At 32.6% G+C, this 26,293-nt stretch overlaps 1 protein-coding gene across 3 annotated transcripts in view; it reads left to right on the forward strand.

Annotated features, from left to right (window-relative positions):
* The window catches only part of LOC140443034 (uncharacterized), a 189,103-nt gene that overhangs the window by 113,963 nt on the left and 48,847 nt on the right, over window positions 1-26,293 (forward strand). For all 3 annotated transcript variants that reach the window (XM_072534066.1, XM_072534068.1, XM_072534067.1), the window contains exon 3: window positions 10,113-10,324. In XM_072534066.1, the coding sequence (XP_072390167.1) occupies window positions 10,113-10,324 (212 nt within the window). The remainder of the gene's footprint in view (window positions 1-10,112; window positions 10,325-26,293) is intronic.

The following is a 26,293-nucleotide window of genomic DNA, read 5'->3' on the forward strand; positions in this document are numbered from 1 at the left end:
TTCAGTGTCCAGGCTTCCATGCCGTACAGCAGAACGGAGAAAACATAGCACCTTAACATTCTCGTTCTTAAGTTTATGTTTATGTCCCGGCTGCATAGGAACTTTTCATTTTGACAAACCATTGTCTCGCTATCCCTATTCGCCTCTTGATTTCTCTTGTCTGGTCATTAGTATCAGTGAAGCAAACCCCTAAATAATTATAGGACGTAACTCTTTCAACTGGCTGATTATTTATGGTTAAATTCACATTGGTGTATAGCTTCTTTGTTACAATCATGAGTTTAGTCTTTTTGATGTTCAGTTTTAGACCATACCTTTTGGTATGGGTGTTTATGTTTTCCATCAAAAACTGTAAATTTGCTAGGTTAGACCATAGTCTAGTATTATGTAAAATAGGAATCATCCTGAAATACTTCACACCCAAGAGAGCGGCGCCAACACAAACAAAAATAAAAGTTGAAAGACTAAATACGGAATCCACGGAATACTTATACAGGAAAAAAATATCAGAGAAGATCGCTGGGAATGAAATATTAGAAAACGATAACATCTAGGAAAGCTGGGAAAACCTCAAAAATACCATAATTAACACAGCAACAGAATCACTTAGAGAGAGGAAAGTAACAAACGAAAGGGAGACAAATCGGAACCGGAACACAACACTAAAATTAACAACCAAAGTGATAACAAATAAACTAAATGAAATTATAACACTAGCAGAAGAACAACAGGGTTTCAGGTCGGAAAGATCATGCACCGACGCTATATTTATAATGAGGCAAGTGCAAGAGAAATCATTAGAATACAACAAACTGGCATATCTATGTTTCGTGGACCTTAAGAAGGCATTTGACCGGGTCAAATTAAATGACGTTATCCACTTACTGTACGCAAGAGAGATACCTCTAGGAATAATCACAACGATTAAAAATATCTACCAAAACAACACAATAAAAGTAAAAGTAGAAGAAGAACTAACCGACCCTATTGAAGCTGGCAATGGGATAAGACAGGGTGATTCCCTGAGTCCCTGTTTAATCCCTGTCTTAAATATTAAATTTAAAATACATTTTACATGTAGTGACTTAGTGGGTCTGTCCTATGCTTTTAATATTATTTTAATTGTAACGTTTATGTATACTTGTTAGCACCCCATTTTTACATGCTTGGTAAGTCAAAAGTTTTACTTTTAAACCGTATTATGTCTTTGATAAAATGTTTTTTTAGTTCATATTACTTCTTGAAAAAGGCATGGATTTCCTGCCAAAACGTAGAAAAAAAATATAAAAATGTCTTAGTATCAAAACAATTGTTTTATTAACCTATGCCCTAAAAAATCCACTAAAAAATATATATTACGGTTCAAGAACTAAACTCAAACTATAAATATATATATATATATATATATATATATATATATATATATAACTATATATATATATATATATATATATATATATATATATATATATATATATATATATATTATATTTTTGTACTTTTGAATGTCCATAAGCAATGAAAAACCGATATACAAATTTTATTACTTAAATAAAAATTAAAATTATTGATATTTCATATAGACACGGGCATATAAATTTTCAAACATCCTGTATAAGACAAAATATGTATTTTAAGTTGTTCGAAGAATTGTTTATTAGGCCTCAGAGACAAGACTTTCAAATATTATCGAAGAAATTTAAATAAGTCGGTTATTGTGGAATGGATTTACCCGGAATAAAAGTGTATATAGAAAGTGTTTAAACAATAGACCGGGATTTGCGGTGGTTTTTCTCCCCGAAGGATTATATCGGTAAAAGTTTATTAACAAAAGACATTGAATTGAGAAACAGGTATCGTTTGTAGCTATTAGTAAGAAATATTTGTAAAGCAGATAGATTTAGTTAGAATAATTAAAGAATGTTGTTTTCTGGAATTACCCGAATGACGTTTTATAGAGAGAGTTGGTTGGTAACGAAATACGTCACAGAGGTGGATGATTTTTATTGGTCAATTTTTGAATGCAAGGAGGTGGTGGTTTTGGCTATGAGATAGGAGAGAGGAAAAAAGTTAGTTAGTCAGTTTTCGTCGTCCAAGAAGGAAGGAGCTTTGTGATTTGTGTTTGTTTGAAGTCCCGAAGACGTAATTTACCGGGTGTGTTTATTTGCTGTGTAAAAGCTGACCAGTGTGAGGAACGGGGTACAGAGAGATAGAAAAACCAAAGGGTATAAGAATATTAATATCAGACGAAGCCGGAAACATTTGGAGTTATAAACAGGCGCGGAGATTGGCTCAAGAGGAGGCTGCATAGACTAACACGAGTTGTTGGGTTGCAGATACAAGGACAGATAGGAGAAAGGTGTACGTCATCTGGACCACAATAGGAGCAGAAGCAGAGAAATGATTTTTTTTGTGGTGTGGCCATAGAATTGCAACGGCAGAGAAAGAAAGGTCAGTCAATTTTCATTAGAGCAGGAGTGTGGTTTTCATTTATTAATTAAATAAATTGAATAAATAATAGAGACAGTTAATTTTGCGATCATTAAAAAAAAAAGAATTATAAAAAGAGCTTAGTTAGAACACATATTAAAAATCAATGTAAAATAACATTTGGGTCCATGATAGAAAACAACTTCTCAATATATTTAAAGTTAGTATATTGCAAATATTACAGGATTGATTGTTATATAAAATTTCATTAAAATAAAGGACATCTCACATATAGTTCAGTTGAAATTCTATGTATTTTATTCAGGTCATATTACCTATCCCAATTAGGATGCCAATTGGAAAATATTTTGAATCCACGATCAAAGGTAGATAGTACAAGTTAAATAGCCTGAGATTGTAATTAATTAATATTAATATATAAATTAATATATAATTAATTTATATATTAATATATATATATATATATATATATATATATATATATATATATATATATATATATATATATATATATATATATATATATATATATATATATATAACTAGACTCTAATAACGTTTCGAGTGAGTATAATGGGCTATTAAATAAAGAAAAGCAAGAATTTTAATTGGACCTTTTTAATTAAATAATGTTGGCAATTAAATATTTTATGTCACTATAAAATATCAAACATTTAACCATGGAAACAACAGTAACACAATCCAAACCATATAAAATGTATTTTAATAAGTTCATTAACTATTTTTTAGGCACAATTTGCAAGTAAATTAAAAATTATTCTAATAGTTTACGCAATCAATAACAAACAACTCGCTTTGTATATCAGCGAAAACTTGTTTGTCCAGTTGCGTTCGTACAATCTATTGAAAAACTGTTCCACAAAAAAAGCTGGAAATTTTAATGCACAAAAAGCCAATCACAAAAATCTATTGGAGTCACTTCTATTGTTTTGAAAAACGAAAAGCTATTCAGCGCAGAATGTTCGTTAAGTTTGTATTGTTGCGTTTTTTATGACAAAAGAGCGAACAACAACGTGAGAGTATTTCCTATTATGGATGATTAACCACCTGACAAAGACACTATGTTATCTGTGCCCTTTGCCGGGTATAATTTTTACAAAAGAATAATCAAAACTTACTTATTTATACGAATTGACTTAAAAACTATTTAAAAAAAAATTAAAAATATTTACTTTGCCTGCTTGGTTGGGATTATTTCAAACACGGACAGAAATTGCCTGCTATATGCTGCTATGTTAAGATATTAGCATATGTCACAATATTATAAACCAAGAGTACTTAATTACTGAAAAAGTTTGATGCGTTTTGAAAATAAACGATAATACGATATATGCTACGATATAGATAATTCTCATTTTACCCCACGGCAAGGATGCTTTCTGTTACTCGATATTCTCACAAAGAAAAATCAATCTTAAGGTTACATTACTCACCTATACCACCCGCTACTTGCATGACAACTCTCATCACCCTCCCTTAAAAACTAATTCAGTCAATTATATCCTTGTTTTCAGACTAATACGTATTTGCGATTATTCAAGTAGATCTACTGAACGCTGTAAAATAAACATCATACCAATAGGAGCATCCAAATCCAAAGTAGCAGACTCTCATTATACGAAAGCTTTTCTTCCTTCTTATTTTAGAGGTTTCAGTGACAAAATGAAGAAAATTTATCAAAGAAAATGGATACAATTTCCCCCCCCCCCCCCCCAACAAAAACTTTTATCTCTTGTCCGATTCATCAAAAATAACACTACTAATGAACAACACGGATTTTATGAAATTCCTTGTGCCGACCGTCCACGATCTTACATAGAAGAACCAATTGAAGAATCCAAAATAAGATCTATGAACATTCTATTTCCGTTCCTAATTATGATTTTCAGCTTTATGCTAACATCATTTCCATACAGGTCACAAAATTGATTTTAAAAGTTCCATTACTATAGCCTCCATCCGTTTCTATAAACTAAGAATTATCCGAGACACCATAGAGATCGAAAAATGTATTAATTCTGTCAATAAAAAAAAAGACGTTCAATATTTAGACCTCTACACAACAATAATAAAACATAGTTCGCTTAGTCAACCAAACCAGCTCCCATTATCAAGATTCTTCCTCTACCCTCTAACCTCTAACCTCTGCCCAAACGCCACGTCAGTGAACCACGTTCCCATCGACAGCATAAATGGACCATCTCCTATCCCAAGCAGTACAGAAAAATGTACAAACGAACTGAATTGGGTACTCAAGAGACTGACAGCCTGTAAGGCCTGATGAAAACTTCAAAGATGATGTCGAAAGCTCGGTATACACAAATTCGACCTGGCTCCAGGTTCAACCTGGAAACCCGGTGAGTTTAATATTATTTTTTCTTATAATATTAATCCTAACTGTGCGGAGGAATTTTACCAGCTTATGAAATCATATAGCAATCGTTTTCTTTGCGACTTCTCTCTTCAATCTTGACCCCCTAGAGGGAATGTTTTGGTCATCGTAATGTCGTGATAATAATATAAAATAATAAGTGCACAGTAAAAATAAACAATACCCATTCCGATCATTTCAGAACAGAGGCAGGTGTCAGGCAGGGATGCATAATCTCGCCAACTCTGTTTAATATCTACAGCGAACACATTATGCGAAAGGTACTAGACGGATGGAAGGGCGGAATATCAGTAGGAGGTCAAAAAATCAATAACTTGAGATATGCAGATGACACTTTAATAATCGCGGCAAATCAAGAAGAAATGGAAGACATAATGAGACGTCTGGAGGAAAAAAGCAAAACATATGGACTACAGCTAAATAGGAGTAAGACAAAGATCATGATAGTAGACAGAGCTCGGAATAATCTTCAACACATTAAAGAAATTGGGGGCTTTGAAGTAGTAAATAGTTTCATATACCTGGGGTCCCTAATAACAAATGAAGGAGGATGTGGCAGAGAGATACGTAGAAGGTTGACCATTGCTAGAACAGCTATGATGAAACTGGTAGCAATTTGGATAAATTCTAGCATAACAATACACACAAAACTAAGGCTAGTAAGGGCGCTCATTTTTTCCACAGCGACATATGCATCCGAAACGTGGACCTTAAAGAAAGCGGATAAAAATAAAGTGGACGCTTTTGAAATGTAGGTATACTGCCGCATGTCGAGAATATCCTGGATTGATCATCGCACTAACGTATCGATATTAGAACAACTTAAAGTAAATGATAGATTGATCAAACAAATACAACAGAGATATTTGCAGTATTTTGGACACATTGCTAGAAGAACAGGTACGGTGGAAAAACTGATAGTCGAGGGTAGAGTTGAAGGAAAGAGACCTAGGGGAAGATCTCCAAGCCGTTGGGTAGATCAAACAAAAATACTGATTAACCAAGGGTTACATGAAGCCAAACAACTAGCCCAGGACAGAGAAGGATGGAGAGAAATCGTGAAAAAACTGTAAAGGCCTGATGGTGTCACCATATCCCAAATGGGATTAGTACTGAGGAGGAGGAATGTCGTGATTGTCCGTCTCCAAAGATATCTGTCTCTGGTCATTTCTTTAAACTCATGCATAGATCTTTTGCATGTTCCTGTAATTTGATCGATCTATCTATCTATTGTTGTGAATCTTCCTCGCGATCTTAGGCCTTCTACGTTTTCTCGAATAATAAGTCTTGGAAAATAATTATTTGTCCTCTTTTATTTGTAACTTATACTTTAGTATTATACCAGGACAAAACTGGTCCATATTTCTGTTCTTTTTTGTAACTGTCTATATTTCTTCATATAGTTTCGATAAACAGGAAAACAAGGGAACCTGTTTATATTACGAGTATTGTTATTGCAAGTAGATTCCAATATGTATAATCGCGGTGTTGATCGGTTTACCAACGAATGCAGACATACTCAGTAGCTTGGAAAAGTCGTCGATAATGGATGACGTTATTTTATTACCTTTCTGATGCATCCATAGTAAATTCTTACATACTTTATAAAGAATCCCTTAGGCAAAGTAACAGTAGAAAAAAAGCAATATCTCACCTTGAATATAGATCCAAATTGGCTACCATTCTTATAAAAGATTTTTCTGCGAGAAAAAAAATCTAAGGCCATTGAACAAGAAGTATTTTTAAATTGTTGATCATTTGCCGTAGAAAACCACGCGAAGACGATGCCAGTAGTGCTCAAAAACGGGATTACAGAAACGCAGTGATATAGAGTGCGTAGACTGTGCGGCTTTGTGCTTGGATTGTTTAAATCTATATCATTCAAGTTCCTTAACTATTATTTTTATTATTATGTTTTTGTTTGTTTATTACAATATTGTGCAGTATTTTTGTATTATTTAAAGTCCTATACCTATTACTGATACACTTTTTATTATTTGGTACACCTTATGTACCAGAGAAACTATAGATAAATTCACATTCAGATGGCAGCGTTCCAGAGATAGGCCTGTACTTTCTATATGCCAGAAATAACTACATTGTTGTCAGTTTTTAATCGTACCTACAATCGTACGTTATAGGCCGGCTCCTATAAAAGAATTATAATTTCGGAAATATTTATGAATGTGAAACGGAAAAATACTACATTTTTTTAATTATATAATTTTTCTGTTGGTATTTTAAAAATAGAAAGTTATATTTCGGAAATCTGGTCTTTTCGGAATTATATCTTCTGTTCAAAATTGTTTACAATTCGTGGAAATGAAATAATTATTTGTATAATCCGTTTTTGGTCTTAATGTCCTTTTAATGACACACTTTCTCTACCTGCATTTACAGTTACAGACATTAAAAAATAATTTAGAATTAAAAAAATATACCTATTTATAAATTCAAAATTATTGTCTAATGCCAGCAATTATAAATTCAGGTAAATACTTGAGAGTCATTAAAAGAATTTTCAGTTGATATCAGACGTTTGTGTCGTGTCAGTGTCAAAATGGCCGCGAGTGTAATAAAATTCAAAAACGGTAATTTGTTAAATAGTGAATGCAAAAAAATAGTGTTAAATGTTTTTAACTATTTATCAAACAGTAATAATAATAAAAGTGTATCAACAATAGTGCGGGAAGTTTCTGCTATGACTGGAGTCTCTGAGCGAACGATATTCCGATATAGAAGTGAAAGTAAAAATGGTCCACTCGTAACTCCTATAAGAAAAAAAAGAACCGGTTATTTGAATAGTCGTGAGAATAGATATGATGAAGCAACTCGGTCTAGAATAAGACAAGTAGTGCACGGTTTTTTTATGGACAATATTCCTCCAACCCTTGACGTAGTACTAGAAAAAATTAAGCAAATGGAGCATCTTCCAAATTTTTCCAAGAGTACGTTGAGAAGACTATTGCACGACATGGGTTTTATATATGGCAAACAAGGTAGAAATTCAATATTAATAGAAAAACAAGAAATAGTCGCTTGGAGGCGTCACTATCTCCGGGAAATAAAGAAACTGAGGAACGAAGGAGCCAATATCATTTATATGGACGAATCATGGGTTAATACTGGAATAACCAATGGGCAAGTATGGCAAGATACAACAATAAAAAATAGCCGACAGGCTTTCGTAAATGGACTTACCACAGGTTTAAAAACTCCGACCGGAAAAGGACCAAGATTTGTTTTAGTCCATGCAGGAAACAAAGACGGATTTGTTGAAGGTGCTGACATCACTTTTCTTGCCAAAAAAGGTGCTGAAGATTACCATGAAGAGATGGACGGAGATCTATTTGAAAAATGGTTTGAAGAGATGTTAATACCGAATCTCCCAAAAAATAAAAAGAATGTCATTATCTTGGACAATGCATCTTATCACTCTAGGAAATTAAATTTTCCCAAACAATATTGGGTGAAACGTCAAATTAAGGAGTGGCTCTATGAAAAGGACATTTATTTTGAAGAAGATTACTTAAAAAATGAACTTCTGGAAACTGCTAATGTATTTAAAAATATTTATGACAAATACAAAATTGATTGTATTGGTGAAAAATACAGGAATCACAGTGACGAACAATGCCGCGTAGATGTACATATCTTAAGACTTCCGCCTTACCACTGTGAACTGAACCCAATAGAAATGGTGTGGAGTGAAGTGAAACGGTACGTTTCCTCTAAGAATTCAAGTTTCAAACAAAACGACGTTAAAACATTGATTTATGAAGGTTATGATAAAGTACAGAACAATGGACATTGGAAAAATTACGTCAACCATGTTATAAAATTGGAGAATAATTTTTGGACAGTAGACAACATTCAAGATGACATTGAACCTATTAGAATTTCATTAAACGATGACTCTGAAGATGAACTAGATTATGAAAATGAAGATGATTGAAAATTGTTTTTCGGGGGTATTCTTTTCTCAGTAAAGGTAATAAAATATTTAGTTGATCTGGTTGAAATGTAGCACACTTAAATAACTCATTAATCGACATAATTTCAAGTAGTTATATTAGACATCATTATGCAAAAAATAAAGTTATGAACATTTAATAAATTAGTGCACAATTGAGGCCCCTAGAACACAAGGGGTGTAAGTGCCAAAAACAAAGTTTTGAAAAATCTTTGTTCAAAGTTCGATATAAATTTAAAACCTAGGTAGCACTTTTTCAGTTTTCAGCATGTTTTCAATGACATGTAATTTTTGATGGTGTTATTGTTGTTAATGTAGAAAGTTTGAAGCCAAAAGTACGTGCCTGTTGTTAGATATCAGTTGCTAAGTGATAAGCAACTGCACTTACACCCTTGTGTTCTAGGGGCCTCAATTAGGGGTTTTTTGCAATTATCTCAGTCATTTGTTTATGTATTTTAATTTACAAACTAAAAAATTAAAAAACTGTTTAAGATCTGCAACATTTATTTGAAACATTTTTCCCTAAAATGCACGAGGAACAAAATAGGCAAAAAAATGATTTTTTCCAAACTTCATCTTTCTTTAAAAAATAAACAAAGCAAAATTGGCTGTAATTCTTTAAGGAATTATCATCAGTTATCCCTTATCTACCGTTTAGAACATTAAAAAACCTGTAGAATATTTTTCATTTTTTTTTCCCTATTAACTGCGGTATTATGTATAAAAGCATTTTAGGAATTATTACCATTTATTTCATTCACGAATTTTCTATTAACAACTTTAGCTTACCTAAACATATCTTAGTTTACCGAGAGTTTGGCCCTGCTTATTTTACAAAAGTAGCAAAACTTACAATGGCAGTAGAATTGGCAACGCTGTTATCCTATATCCGTACACTGCCATCTCAACGTGACTTTATCTATAGCATAAAAATTATTCCTTGATTGAACTCTGGTACAACGATTGACCAGCATTTTTTTCATATAAAAAACAAAAACAGATTCAAAATCTAGTAACTGATGTACTAACTATATTATTCCAAATGATGAAAAAACTTTAAAAAAAGTTCATCATAATAAAATTGCGGTTAAATCAAAGATTTCTTCCCTAATCCAAAATAGTAGCCAATTCGAGAAATTTACCTACTATTATTGTACTCAGCATTTGCTGGAAAGACAATATTATTTTATCCAAACTTAAATTTGCGCCAAAACCTTTCTTATACACCTGATTTACTGGAAAAATAAATCCATTCTTATACTTTTTTCCTTCCAGGATGTTGGACACTAAAGGAGATGAGAATCACCGTGCCGGAAGCTGCACTATCTGGTGACACGGTGACTTTGGCCTGCGAATACAATCTCGAGGAAGTCGCTTTATACTCCATCAAATGGTATTGGAACGACGAGGAATTTTATAGATACGTTCCCAAAGAATCGCCGCCCTTTAGGGCTTTCACCGTGACGTTCGCCGACTTCAATGTTGACGTAAGTGTTTTTTATTTTTCTCTGATGGAAAAATTTTCTATAATGAGATTTTTCATAAAGAAATAAAAAATATCAATTATTTTCTGATAAGAATAATAATTTAAATAAAATAAATGAAGGGTATCTATTTGATGGGTTATTGAAATATCGTCTACATCAGCGTTTTTATCCTTTTTTACCCATAGAAAATTAAACACAATTTTAAGGACCTCCTTAATAAAGAGCACAGGAATAAATTTAGAACAATTGATTTAAGTTTTAAGAAGTTACTGAAAAAAAAAAACGTTTTTATGAAAATTAACAATATAGTTTTAAACAGAAGGTTGGTGCTGTTTTTTGGGTACTAGATTTGTTATACTTGGGTTGATTTTTTACTTAGTTGTTTTTACTACCAATTGTAGTTTGTTTTTGTAATTTTTAAGATATACATGAGCAGAAAATCCCTTTTCACAGAGGTATGTGGATGAGAAAAGCAGTAAATGTTTCAAGAATAGAATAGAATAGAAACATGCTTTATTGTCACTGAAAATTGTACAATTTTATCGACAAAGCTTACAAAAAGTTACAAAAGTCACAACAACAATTACAATTTACTAAAATTACATAAATCGTCCAAATCACAAAATAAAAGTTAATAAAATATACAATCAATTGTAAAATTCAACTAAATTGCAAATTGAATAATAAGACCTTACGAACTAAATATCTTAAGTTGCTGCATGTGATTCCCAAATATATATATATATATATATATATATATATATATATATATATATATATATATATATATATATATATATTAGTTGTTTATACCTAAGTACTGTAATTTCTTAGTTATTCGGTAAGAAACTCTTCCACTGAACAATATGGTCTTTCAGATAGATAGGCTTATGTCAATTTACGGAACTTGTAAGGAAAGAAGTTGTAGATTTAGGTTGCAAAGAGAGATGGTTGTATAATTTTTTTGCCGAATATAAAATAGATTCTTTACTGCTTCAGTGGACGGGATCGGTAAATACACATCAAAGGTTGAATTTCTGGTGGAGTAGTCATAATTAGGTCTTGCTGGAAAACCATGTAGGTGTTTAAGAATTAAGCAAACAGTTTCCAAAATATATAAAAAGGAAATAGTTAAAACCACGTGATTTTTGAAGCAGCTTCTGCAATGTGTTAATCTACTGAGGCCAAAAGTTACCTTATTTTTTTTTAATTTAAAAATAACATCAGATTGGGCAACTATACTAGAACCCCAAAAAGGAAGGTCATATCGAAGATGAGACTCGAACAAAGAAAAGTATGTTATTTTGGAAGATGCTAAATTCATTTCCTTCGAAACAAATCTTATTGCATAGCAGGCTGAGGCTAGTTTCTTACTTAACAAATCGATATGAAGGGACAATTTAAGGTTGCTGTCTATAAAAATACCAAGAAATTTTACAGAGTCAACGATACTGATCCGGCTGTTATTAAAAAGCAAGGGTTGAAAAGCTCCTTTATAGATAATGCTACTGTCTTATCCACGTTAACAGAGAGTAAATTAGAGTCAAACCATGTTTTTATTTCAAGTAGATCAGAAGTTATAGTTGCATGAAGAGTTGCAATATTAGAGCTCCTCCAGATAATTCTGGTATCATCAGCAAAAAGAAAAATTTTTCCGTCAATTTTTAAGTTAGTGATGTCATTTATAAAGATAAGGAAAAGTAGAGTACCCAGTATTGAATGCTTTTGTGACTTGAGTTAGCATAATTTGCTTTAACTAGTTGTTTCCTATTCGTCAACTAAGATTGACAGCAATTCAAAGGAATAGGCATTTGTTGGGAGATTTAAAAAAAAATTTTATGGATAGTTTATCAGTACTACCGGAAGATTTGCTTTTCATACTACTGATTATTTGGATTAGTTTAGATTTATCAACTGGTCTTATAAAGAATGAATTCGATACATTTTTTGAATTAAGGAGATAGGAAATAGGATCTTGTTGTGACAAAATAGTTGATGTTATATTTTTACTCACATTAACGCAGTATTCATTTAGATTTTCAGGGTTTAGAAGAGAAAATGTTTGAGCTATGTTAGTTTTATTTCGAAGATCTTTTATTATGGACCAAGTTTCTCTTGCAACATTTTTGAGTTTCCCAGACGATTTTGATAGTACATTTTTTTAGCTGTTTTGATAAGTTTTAGATAGGTTTCTCTGTACTTGGAGATATATTCAGTGACAAAGACGTTGGTAGTAAATTTCGTGATGTACAGTAGTGAATGCATATTCTTGGCTGATATGCGGATACCTAAGGAAATACCTTATTGAAAATACAGACAAGCCTATCTAAAAAATCACTGAAATTATAGTCCACGTCTACAGAGGGAAAGTACCAGCCAGAAGTCAAGCACAAATTTTGGAAATTATGAATGTTCTGAGCGAAAAAAATCCTACCTAAACGTTGGGTTTTGTGAGAATTGTTTTTTAAGAGTATTAAACTTGGTATATACTGCTTCATGATCAGATTCATTAATAATTGTAGAACGTACATCAAGGGGTGAGAAATCTGAGACAATATAATCAATTATGGTAGATGTTGTTTTAGTAATTCTTGTAGAAGAATTAACGTGCATTGTGAAACCATACGATTCAAATATATTGACCAAGGATAATTGGGCAGCACAAGCAACAGCATAATTAATATTCAAGTCACTGCATAGAATCTTTCTGCTTTTATTTAGCAGGTCGTGTAACAAATATAACAGGTTCTGAAAAAATAGTTCCGTTGAATAATCATGTGATCTATAAATGCAAAGAATGTATAGATTCTTGTTATAAACCAATAAAAACTCAAAAAAGAATTCATTTAACAGAAAATCATATTTTGTTACAGGAGAGAAATCATTATTTGTAGAAAGAATTAGGGTGTCACCTGAAGCTGAACTTGGACGATCATACCTAGCAATTGTTAATTTTTCTACAAAAAAAAGCTCGTTGACTTCAAGTCAGTGCTCGATAACCGCAACTATCGGGAGAAATCCTAATTCCTCTAGAAACAAAAAATTCACTTGTTTTATATCTGTTTTATATCTTAACGAATATTAATCACAACCATGCTACAGTTGTCATCACCAAATTAATTTGAAGTTTGTAGCCCCATAGAACACGTCGTATTATTTTAAAATTTCGTTTTGGAGAGGCAACGGAATAGTAGTTTCGGTGACTTTCTCTTGATTTTTGCAGGTGAATAGTTCTTTCCGAAGTAAGAAAGGACCTAAAAGCAGCAAGTGCAGCAAGCACCTCAGTTGGACCAATTCCATAAGCAATGTTAAATTGTAGAAGGATTTTTCGTAGATCTTCAATCTTAATGAGAAATCCTTCGAAAGCCAAAAAGAGTTTAACGCTTGTGTTGGCTTAACGGCTTTCAAGATATCCAATTCCCTTAATCTTGCTAGAAGATAACGACTGTCATTGGTTAATCTAACTCTTGGTGGGGTCAAAGGATCTAGAATTATCGATGGTTCTAAAGTATTCTTCTTAATGAAGTTAATATGAGAATGAAAAGCATTCTTAGATTTGCAAATTTTGAAGGCCTGCTTGTCTGTGACTATTTTTGTATTTTCAGTGCTTCTTCTGATATTTCGTTATAAACTGTCTTTATATTCACCCAAAAACTTGTACCCTATCGTACCTGTATCATTGTCAAGCCGATGATATCTGAAACATCTGCGTTAAAAGGGTGAGCTATTCAGTTTTTGTTTCGTCGGACTCTGGAAAATAATCCCAAAAAGAAGACCGCAAACCTCGAAGGTGTTTAGTCAGTTCTTCTTTTGCTTACGTTGGCAACATTTCCACACCAGAAGATTTCAAAAACGCTACCGGTGTAGATAAAAGATAATAGTTTTTTTTAATTGTACCATTGGTCCAAAGGTCAAGTTTCTTTATCATAGTTTCTATTATATCTTCAACATGAAAGATGTAATCTCTTCCTGGTAGAATTAAGTTCAGCTCGTTAAGGACACTGAAGATATCAGCTAAATATGCTACCATTGTTAGCCACTCAAAGTTATTCAAATTAACTTCATGTTTATTTCCACTGCTTGCTAAATTCTTAAAAAAACATTTTGATCTCATTTCTCAGCTTGAAAACACGCGAATAACAACTGATTGTAAAGATTCTCATGTCTTCATATATCACACCGAAAATACGGAAATTTACAGGCCTGGCTTTAATGAAATTCACGGCCTACACTATCTCGTCTAACAACACTGTTTTCAATTTATCACGCATATTTTAGTAGCTAAATAGCTTCTCTATGAATGCAACAATGACGCCAGATAATAGATGGATTCATCTTCTTCACGCACGTCTGAAGTCCTGTTCGTGTACCGGTCATAACCTGGACACATTTATCCCACGATATTTCATGAGTGAACATAAATAAAGTCGTTCAATGCTTCAAATCCTTAAGCAATACGGAGGGCAATCTGGCAGAACAGAAAATCCTCAATTTTGCCTTCGTTGTATTCGTAACGAAAAAATCCGCTCACTGTAACATTTAAAATCAACTACCATTTAATACATATCAACAATTGTATTCTTCACTGTACTGTTGGATAACGATATACCGTCTAATTATTTTGAAGCTTTTTCTTCCAACATAGCGGAAACCATAATTTTTTGTAACTAGTAAGGATACTTGGTAAGACGAAAATACAGCATTTTCGTTATTGGCCCAGTAGCGATCTTAATTATTGTTTTTTGCTTCGATTTAATTCTGAGGCTTTGATTTTGAAAAATGATTGAGATTTCTTACGAAGGTCTTTATGTTTTGTTTCTAAATGACGTCGAAGTTTGGCAGATTTCATCGACTCATTTGACAAAACTTCGTAGCATACGATGCACTCAGCTTTTCGTCAAAAGTATCAAAAGCTGCGATAGAAATTTTTTTGTTTAAAAAGACTGAATGTTTCCGTCGGGAGTCTTTAATGGATAGACAGGATTTAGAACAAGCGACTCCATTGTAAGACTGTATGGAATAAAGGACGTGACAATGGAGATAGACAAAGTAACAAAATAAAGAGAACAACATAACAAGAGAAGGTGAAAAACGACTTGGTGAGAAAACTAACATGGAAATAAAAAACGAAATAAAGGGTACAAAGAAGATCACATCAAGCTATGCTGCGGAGAATAAGCAATTGGACTTTACTATAACCGAGAAGACAAGAAACATCAAGAAAAAAATGGATATATGACTTGGAAGACGACATAAAAGACACGAAGGTTATAGATTGGAAAGCTAAATGCAGACAGCAAAAAAAAAATGGAAGCAGGTCACCACAGCGGCGAAAACATAATGACATAGCAAATTATAATAAACAGAAGGGAATAATCCACCTCTAAAAAATAAGATTATCACACACATAATCCCAAATCTATGAGGATGATGAAGAGATGAGATGAGTTTCTTTACAAAAGGAGATATTTATGTTACATAAATATGTAGAATAAAAATTAAAATGACCAATTATTTGCATATAATGATAAATAAGCTAAATTTTTCTTTATTTTCTATTAAAAAAAATTCCGCTATAGAATGTTATATTGAGTTTTTAAAGAATATTTTTATTTTTCCTGTATAGGTAGATATTTGTGTATTGCTTCCATACATAGGTACATATTTGTAGGTAGAAATGATTGAAGTGTTCGCGATATGTTCGAGTTTCCGCTTTGCGTTGCGACATCATCTGTCGAATTAATCTTTTAGGGATTCCTCCCTTTATGCGAATCAAAAATTCAGGCACAGAATTTGGATCGAGATATGCAAATATTCTACAAATTACAAATTCAAGATTTACGGCGAATTCTGCGTCTATATCCGGCTATTTTATGTATTTTTATTTATAGGAACAGGCGTATAAAACGTTTGGATCGTGAGTATTAATCAAACATGTAATATTGCCGACATTTCTTTATGAAAAATTCTTCGGATTTATGAAAACGTTATTATGTTAGCTTAAGTTGGTTAGGTACATACATACAGTTTACGTTAACGTAAGCTCCTATTTTGGCGTTGTATTACTTTTTTCTTTATAGTAAAATGCTTTGGCGAGCGTCACGTAACTAGCGCCACAAGATAGCATCCTCACGGGTACTGTCACAAAATAGCGGTCCTTCACATCGATTTACTACTCCCGATCAATTCGTTTCCATGGTACAATGAATACACAAGGTATGATATTGCGCATGACATTTGACAGCTGGCCCAGGAGTGTGACGTAGTTAAGATCGCCTGAACCACCTCGAACCTATTATTACAGCTTAACGTACACATTAATTTTGAAATTATGGTTAAAAAGTGATCTAATTTTTTTTTAAATGTTTTGTTTTGGTTATAATTGAATAAAAAATATATTTTCAGTAGCGTAAAACCTTTACTTCTCCTAGAGATTCAGGCGAAATATTTATTTTTGTTTTCATACATATACTAATAATATAAGTACTCTTTTTGTATGCAAATCCCTTATAATTTAAAAATTTTCTGCAGAGGAAATACTGTGAATAGGTAAATAGTAGTAGATTTACTTATTCTGATTCACTGTCACTCACTTCCAAGCAGTTTTACTGAAATAAAAACAAAATAGAGTACAATAGAGAAAAATCTGTTTTACAATTCAATATGGTATTTTAGATGAGTTATAATGAAATTTAGTAAAATAAAAAATATACACATTACTATAACCTACCGATTATTATATGCAAAATTTACTTATCAAACAATATAATAATATGAAAATAAGACACAAATTAGTTCAAACGCAAAACACAATAAATATCGACTTCAGACGACTTTACACCGGCAAGACAGAAAGCTTGTATAAAAACAAAAGTTCAACAATAATATCGGTTATCAATGGTGACTATTGCAAATTGCAAGTTATGAGATAATAAATATATTTTAAAGTATCTCAATACTGACTGAGTCATCTATTTTATAATAGAAAAATAATTTAGATATATGCTTATATATGTGTCTTTATACAAATGGTGTTTAGTTACTATTTATTTATACTGTATAGTATTTTTTTGTAAAACTGAAAGTTTTTATTTGCCATTGTATATCTGGTTTTGTACCTTTTACAAAGTACGCTGTGCAATTGCTTGTTGCAATAGTGACAATGAAGATAAAATCTTTAGGTTTCATACATTTCCTAAAGATAGCGTGACCAGAAAACTGTGCATTATATCTTGTTGTAGATAGGATAATTTTAATTGTAATACTGCAAGAATTTGTTATACACATTTTAAAACTGAAGATTACCAAAGAAATCTACAACAGGAACTTTTAAATTACATTTCTAAAAAGGGTCTAAAACTCAAACCTGAGGCAGTACCTAGTCTTTATTTGCCTAAATCAACATCGGCTACCCTTTTAACCAACCAAAAGAAACGCGTACAAGGAGGCGAACACAGAGAGTCCAAAAAGTATGTTGAGCAGCTTCTTACTACTTCTAGGTCAACGACGTAAGTCTAAATCTTTATTTTTATTAATTATTAGTCATAAAACCTTAAATGGTTTTTTCATATCGATTTGTTAAGTAAGAAACTAGCCTCAGCCTGCCATTCAATTTGCAATAAGAACTGTTTCGGAGGAAATCAATTTAGCATCTTCCAAAATAACATATTTTTCTTTGTTAAATCATGTTATCATTATTAAAATATACAATGTTATCATTATTATAAACAATACCAAGATAATTTTATGTGTGAATATTACAAAAATGTCATTTTAAATGTTGTGCAATATTGTGTGCCCTCACTACACTCATATTCGATAGCCAGCTAGCTCATTCAATATAAATAAAGTTGACTTTGTCATTATTTATTTTGTTTTTGTGTTTAGTTCAGTAGGTATATATACGTACAAATTTTGTGTACCTCCATTACCACTTTTCTGTATCTTTTTAAACATCTGAAATATCGAACTCTGGAGTATAAGTTAATTAACCTGTACCTACGTGTAATAAAAGATAATTAAAACTTGTCTTATAAAGGATATCTATGTTTTATAAAGGATAAATATTATAATAACATAACTTTATCATCTCTTTATAATTACTATAATTAAATTAGCCAAATTATATAAAAAAACTTAAAATTAAAAGTCTTTCCTATACAACTACATTCAAATGTTGCGGGAATAAGCGATCTTGACTACGTCATGCGCGAAAGCGAACCGATTTTGGAACATTATGTATCATACCTTGTGTATTCATTGTACCATGATTCGTTTCTAGTCATCATATATTTATTTTTAGCAGAAAATAACTAAAAAAATAAAAATGACATTAAATGAAAATTAAAAAATTAAAAGTATATCTGTCAATAAAAGATAGTAAAGCAAAGAGAAAAATCAAATTGAGCTGGCGTATCACCATGACGTTGTAACCTCGGAAACCTTTTTTGGATGGTGCTAGAAAGGTCACCAATGGAGACACTGCGGACGGCAGCCAGATGGTTGGTGGAGAGCGAGTCGTGGGTTCAAAACTAGCTTTTGGAACCGGGAATGGTTCCAACGGACGAAATAAGTAAATATAGGATAAGAGATATTAGAAAAGATACAGAAATAAACAAAAAGATAGATGGGTAAAATTACCAAAGATACGATAAGATAGAAACAGGGCGCCACTTAATTTTTTTTGGGGTTTAAGGAGGAAATTAAGAAACCTTAGAAAAGAAAAAAGATAAAGAAAGATATTTTGGTTCTGAGATCAAATCCAAGGAAAGATCTCAACAGTTAAATATTCAAATAAATTTGGTCAACACTCTACATAAACAAATAATAAATATATTAGGTGGACTCCGTCCATCTACTTACCTACAAAACTTAATCGGCCTGATCTTTCTACTGGTCATACTTAAAGGTATAGTAATACTTAAAGGTAAAAAGCAAATATTCAGAGTTATGGTTATATCAGGAAACTTGTTAGGAGTCGACAAATAAAATACATACATAAAACAAAAACAATATATTCAACAACACAATCATGACGGTAGCTAAATGTACATACAAGTAATAAAAATACACCATCAATTATGAAATGGTGGTGTACACATAAAAATAAGCAGTAATATGAAGAATAAGTACCTTTACAAATACAACAATATAATAATGCACAGGTTCAATTAAACCAAGGTTGATTAAAGAAGGTCTCTCTTTGCTGTTTAATGGCATATCTCGAGACACTGGGTTAAAAATGTATAACAATTATAGCAAATAACAAAAATTAATCAAATCTAAATTTACAAGAATACAAAAAGGCTACCGAAATAAAAATTTAACCAAACCGCACTTGGTTAAGTTGATTTTCTATCTCGCACTGTTATTTAATGATTGAGAACTAAATGTTCGTAATTATGTTTATTGAAATTTCTTAGTAGCTAATGGAAAGTTCGTAAGAAAATATTGAATGTAAAAATCAGTAGTTACTCTCAACTACAGGTGAAGACATGGATGAACTTAGATTCGCCCAGATGATTGAAAAACAATATGATAGATTACCATATTATTCGCCCAGATAAGTGGAGATACTAAGATTATGGTAACTTACAGTAATTCCTGATGACTGCTGCACTAGTTCACTGAAATTATTTACTTTACTATAATACTTTACTTGTATCCAGCACTGAAGTTAATTAAAATTAAAGGTACTCTATACCAATATTTAATCTAATATGATATTAGATCAAAAAACTCAAATATACAAGTGTATACACACTTAGAAAGAAAATGCACAGAGACGATAATGAGCAAAGCGCCTTACGAGAAGTAAGTCTTTTCTTAACGAATGCCCACTTAGAAGTGGGTCTTTTCTCAACGAGTTCCCACCGACAAGTAAGTTGGTTCCTCTAAAATTTTACCAAACTACCCAAGAAAAAGGTAAGGAAAATGACAATCAGCCTGTATCTATTTCTAAGAAGACAAAAAGGTTCTAACGAACATCGAAACTAACGGTACCCTTCTAGCTAGGAACGTGCTGAAATATAAAATCCCTTGCATTAGGTCATTATAGAAAAACATTTCTACGTGCCCCGACGATATTTAACAAATTTATCATAAAGGAACCCGGCCTTACAGCCGGAAGGAATTAACCGAGGATTACCTAAACCGTCGTTTTTAAATAAGTAGGTAGATTGTTCCGTAATATTTCGGCAATTTTCAATAAAACTTCCTAATGGTCAACCGACCAACCGCGTATATATTATTTGCAAATACGGCCATCGGCGTCTCAGCAACGGGGTAAAAGGATTAGAAATAATTTAATATATTAACTATAAAAAATGTTACAACGTGGAAGCAATAGAAACAAAAGAAGAAGAAGAAAGAGAAAAATGAAAGATTGATACTAAAATTCGATTCGTAATGCTTTTCGAACGTCAAAATTTAGAATTCATCTTAAACCTCATCCAAATTTTTGCTCCAATTGCATCAAGTCATATTAGTATGTGACCAAAGTAGTTAGTAGAAGAATTATTTCGCGCAGAACAGTTTCAGAAAATTGTAAACATCATGATGACCAACGTCTGAATATAGACACGGTACCTAAAGAAGAAGAAGACTAAAGCAGCTCATTTTTCTTTCCTTCATAGTGTTGAGTATTTATTTTTTCATCTTTCTTACTGTTTCCGTGTTTGTTACGTATAATATTTTCTACATTCCAAATCTCAAGGCTGGCAAGTCTTTTTATAGTTGCGTCTGTAATTGTCCAAGCTTTAACTCCATATAAAAGGGCAGAAAATTGTAGATTGTAGAATTGCAGAAAAATATTGAAAGCGTTTCTGGCCATCTTAGAAATGCACCGTTTTGTTTCAAGGCTGCGGTCCTATTATTCATTTAGCTCACATCCTAACACTTTCGAAGTACCGAGTAGCGCTATCAACCAAAATTTTCAGCTCTTCTCTGCTATCCGCAAGGACTATTGTATCATTAAAAGTGAAACTGGAACAAAACCATGAAGTGGAGATATCCAAGATTGACTAGTATACCTGTTGAATACAAAGCATGTGGTGTCCGTGTGTATCAAGGTATAAAAATGCTTATTAAAAGCTTAAAACTTTTATTTTAAAGAAGATCTTTTCGGAATTGAATCATTACATCATCAGTTTGATAAAAAGTTGTTAAAAAACATTGGTTGGCCACAGAAAAACTCTGGAAGGACATCAGTAACAAAAACAATCTTCATGGAATTTACAAAGGTAAATGCAATAGACCGTTAACTTCGCTCATTAATAATAACTAAAAAAATTAGCGAAGTTAACGGTCTATTGCATTTACCTTTGTAAATTCCATGAGGATTGTTTTTGTTACTGATGTCCTTCCAGAGTTTTTCTGTGGCCAACCAATGTTTTTTAACAACTTTTTATTAAACTGATGATGGAATGATTCAATTCCGAAAAGATCTTCTTTAAAATAAAAGTTTTAAGCTTTTAATAAGCATTTTTTATACCTTGATACACACGAACACCACATGCTTTAACTATTGTATCGTTTGAGGATCTGAGATTATTCACTAGTATTCCGTTAATTGATATGCCTTCATTAACGTCTTCTAATGCCTTTTTAAATTTGTCTTCTGAGCACATTTTAAAAAGTAGAAGAGATAGTATACATCCTTGTCGTACTCCTCTTCTTAAAGGTATCTTAATGGCTTTCTGATATCGGTATAAATTTGTAAGGATTCTTACATCCAGATCATCTATTTCTGTGTTTCGTAATATATTTGCCAGCCTTCTGCATTGTATTTTGTGAAAGGCTTTCACAAAGTAAACTAGGCATATGAATACGTCACAGTTAACATCTCGACACCGTTCTATGAGTGTTTGAAGGAAAATAATGCCTCTTTAGTGTCAATGCATTTTCTAAATCCCAGTGGGTTTGGCTGTTATTTTATCGCCTGGTTTTTTGTAGACACGTTCATGTATACTCGCAAGAAGACTTTTAGAACATGGTTCATTAAGCCGATCGTTCTATATTCTTCACATTTCATTGCGTTGTGTTTTTTGGGTATTGCAATGAACTCAGATGTTAGCCTAACTTTCGGAATTTCCCCGGTATCAACTATTTGTATGGATCATTTTTCTTCATTTTAGATCTTAGATTATTCTTCTTTCTATGTTTTTACATACATTTAAGAGATTCAAGTCCATTTATTTAAAGATTTATTAAAAAATGAATTCATTGCGTACATATTTTCCCCCACGATAGTTTATTAAGTACTTATTTTTTACATAGTTAAAGACTAAGTTTCTAGCTGCATAATAAATAAGTTAATGTGTTTATATTGTCATATTCAAAATTTATCTGTTCCCCAACTTTCCTTCGGAACTGATAAAAACTTCAAAGATGTGTTTAAATGTAAATTTCATCCCGTCAGTGTACGAGTGTTATCGATAGAATAACAAGGATAAAATCCTCTCGAGAGGACAAACATTCTGAACGAGGGTATCCTGAGGGATACCTAGTCGAAGTGTCGGCCGGGCGGTCTCATGACGTTCCCTCCGGGCTTCAAGACTCTCAATATTTTTTCTTAAGGGAAAAAAATGTAAAAGAGCTTATATGGAGGAAGTTGATCTTTTGGAAGCTTTGACCTAAATCCGGGAAAATTTTGTATAAACATTTGGTGGAATTTCAATAGCATTTCTACAGAGATTAAATTAAATATTTATTAGTAATTGGCTATTCAAATAATATTCATTCAATTCTGGCTCTTCCTTATTGTACAAAAAGGTTGTACATATGTGAAATTATTATTATAATTTCAGAGTATAAGAACTGTATTTAATAGAGCTGGTTCAAAATTATTAGGTAAGGTAATAAAGGGTTATACAGATAATAGCCAAATCAAGTTTATCAAAAAGAATATTGCTGTTAAGCTCGCCACTCACATTCCAACAGCACAGTACGATTTTGTCGAATGCAATTGCAGTACAATATTGTTGAAAATCGAATGGGAACACACACGTACCGATTTTGCAGTACGAGTTTTACATTTAAATCAAACACATGTCAGATAACGATATACTTTTAGCGGCTCTTGCTCTTTGTATAACGAAAAATAAACCAGATGGTTCCATTCCAGTTTTCGTTTTTGATTTTCTTGTAGTGCCGTTTTCTTTTACTGGCTTCTTCTTAGCCGCTTTTTTTGCAACTGCAGTATCTTGTTGGCTTTTAACATCTTTAGCACAGATACTTTTTCCTGCTGTAATTTCTATTTTTTCTTTTCTTTTAACAACTCCATCAGTTGTGGACTGTAATCCTCTTTTTTCTGCAATAAAATTTAAAACAGCGTCACTTACTCTCAAAGGTACTTGCGCAGCATAATTTTTATAGTTTGAAATTCTGGTTAGTTCTTCATCTGTGATTAGGGGAATAATGCCACATTTTCTAAATTTTTTCCACCATTTACATAATTATTTCAACCAGTTTCTTCAAAAGGGTGGGAAAGGTGCTTTTTGCAATTAAGTTGGTGTTAATATTCAGTGTTTTTTTATTCTACCAAAATATTTCGCCAAGCTATTTTCATCAGTCGAAAATAGGGGACATCTAATTTAATGTTTTCTGCTCCACAAAGCTGTGAAACTTTTAATAATATATGGGACGATAAATTGTCACCAATTAACACTTTAATGTCAGGAATGTGTTTCAATGTTGGCAATACAAGAGAAGTGAATGAGTCTTCGAAACAAGCTGTGTCGAACCATCCGCTTTTCGACCTGTTACACCGTGCCCAATTTGGGCCATTTTCTACCCAAGTCGACCACAGTTTATTGGATTTATATAATTTATATACGACTTATGGAGGTAGCATTTCTTCAGCCGCATTTCCACAAAACATTGATGTCGATGCCGATGTCGATACCGAAAATTCATAATTCTTTCAGGATATTTGAGGAGGTGTCAATCAAAATCAATCATGTCCATAAAAATCAAAAAATGAGTTAGCAGCTGTTTCATAATATAAAGAGTGAATCCTATTCTATGGTGTTTTCGGTTTCGGTTAAAAAAAATCATGTCCTGTTTCAAATGAATACACAATATTAGGTTCCCAAATCAAATGAAATCATGTCCACAGTTGGTTTCAATCATACCACCACATGTCCATTTAGCTAATAGGAGTGCCGCGATTTGGTCACGTGATTTGACCATGTCAACACATTGTCTGTGTTTTCTCTCTAGGTTATGTCGATAGCGAGTATTGAGTTTGTATTGCACTGTGGTTTAATTTTAATATTATTATAGTAGTTTTTATTAAATAAAATTGAAATTTTCCATGGATGAAGAAAACTTAGTGAGAGTGGGCGATGCCAATGAAGGATCTCGTAAAAATAAAAAGACTGTGGATAAAAAAACTAGAGCCAAGCTTAAGCGATACAGTACTCCAGTGGGATGTCGTGTGTTTGTTCCATGTAAACACATGAACAAAGGTATGAAATGTGCATTAGTTAGGCCTATAGATGCTATTTTTGTTCGAAATATCCTCTACAAAATACCTGACAAAAACACGCAAGATAACACCATTGCCAGTTGGATAAATCAACGTAACATAAAGCGGCGAAGGCCTAGGCCTACCTCTGAAAAATCAAAGGCTAAAAGTTTTAGTGTACAATATTCTATACTTTCATCAACCGGTAAAGTTATACCTGTGTGTAGGAAACTTTTCATGCATATTACCATGGTGAAGGGAACAAGATTGACTAATATTTCTAAAAAGGTGAAAGAGGGAAAGGCTGTTAAGGATCAGAGGGGTGGCGATAGGAAGAGTCACAAATCTGCTGCGAACAAGGAATCAGTCCGCCTTTTTTTGAGAAATTTAAGAGGAAAAGAAAGCCACTATAATCGAAAAAAATCGAAAAGGTTTTATCTTGGTGCAGACTTAAACATTAAGAAGTTGTGGCTAATATACAATGATTCTGTACTTGATAATCTTAAAGTTTCTAAGAAATCTATGTTTAGGAGAGTTTTCAATGAATTAAATATCGGATTTTGATCACCAGCTTCTGACGTTTGCAGTACATGCAATAAAATAGATCTTCAGCTGAAAATTGAGAAGGCTAAAGCTGTGAAAGACTTGGTAGTGGTCAACCAATTTATGATGGAGAAAAGAATACACAGATTAAGAGCTAATGCTTTTCATGGGCTCTTAAAGGAAAACAAAGAAAATGAGGTTACTTTCTGTTTTGATCTCCAGCAAATTCAAGCACTTCCCAAAACTCCTATTCAAGACTCGTTCTACAAAAGACAATTAAGTTTTTACTCTTTTTGCATTGTAGCATCAAACGCACAAAACCCCATATTTTAGGTATGGACTGAAGAACTTGCAGGAAGGGGTGCGACCGAAGTTTCATCTGCACTTATAAATTTCTTGAACTCCGCTAATTTTTCAAATGTAACAAGACTGAATTTGTTCTGTGATGGGTGTGCTGGTCAAAACAAAAACAATGCCGTTGTTGACACATTAGTGTATTACTTAGGATCAGTGCAAAATGCTTTAAAGGAGATTGTTCTAACATACCCTGTTCGCGGGCATAGCTTCCTCCCCGCTGATCGGGTGTTCGGAAGGGTTGAAAAGTTACTCAGGAAGCAGCCTACCATTGCAACAAAGGAAGAGTACTACAATGTATATAGTTCTGTTGGAGAAGTACAGAAACTTGGAGAGGATTGGGGATTGATTGATGCTAAAAGTTTGGCTACACGATTTAATAACATTGAAATGATATCTGAAAAGAAGAGGATTTTTGTGAGGAAAGAGAAAGCTGTCAACCGCAATGGACAAGAACTTACTGTTATCAAAGTGAAATCGGCACAGAATTTTAGGTTTGAAAGTGATTTTGAAACCTACAACAAGCCTCAAAAAAAAAGGCTGGCATTCTGCAAGGTCGTTCTCAACTCCTGTAGAGTCACTTCCACTGAGCAATATAGTGAAAG

Source organism: Diabrotica undecimpunctata, chromosome 6 (genome assembly GCF_040954645.1).
Source record: "Diabrotica undecimpunctata isolate CICGRU chromosome 6, icDiaUnde3, whole genome shotgun sequence".
In the NCBI taxonomy this organism is placed as follows: domain Eukaryota; kingdom Metazoa; phylum Arthropoda; class Insecta; order Coleoptera; family Chrysomelidae; genus Diabrotica; species Diabrotica undecimpunctata.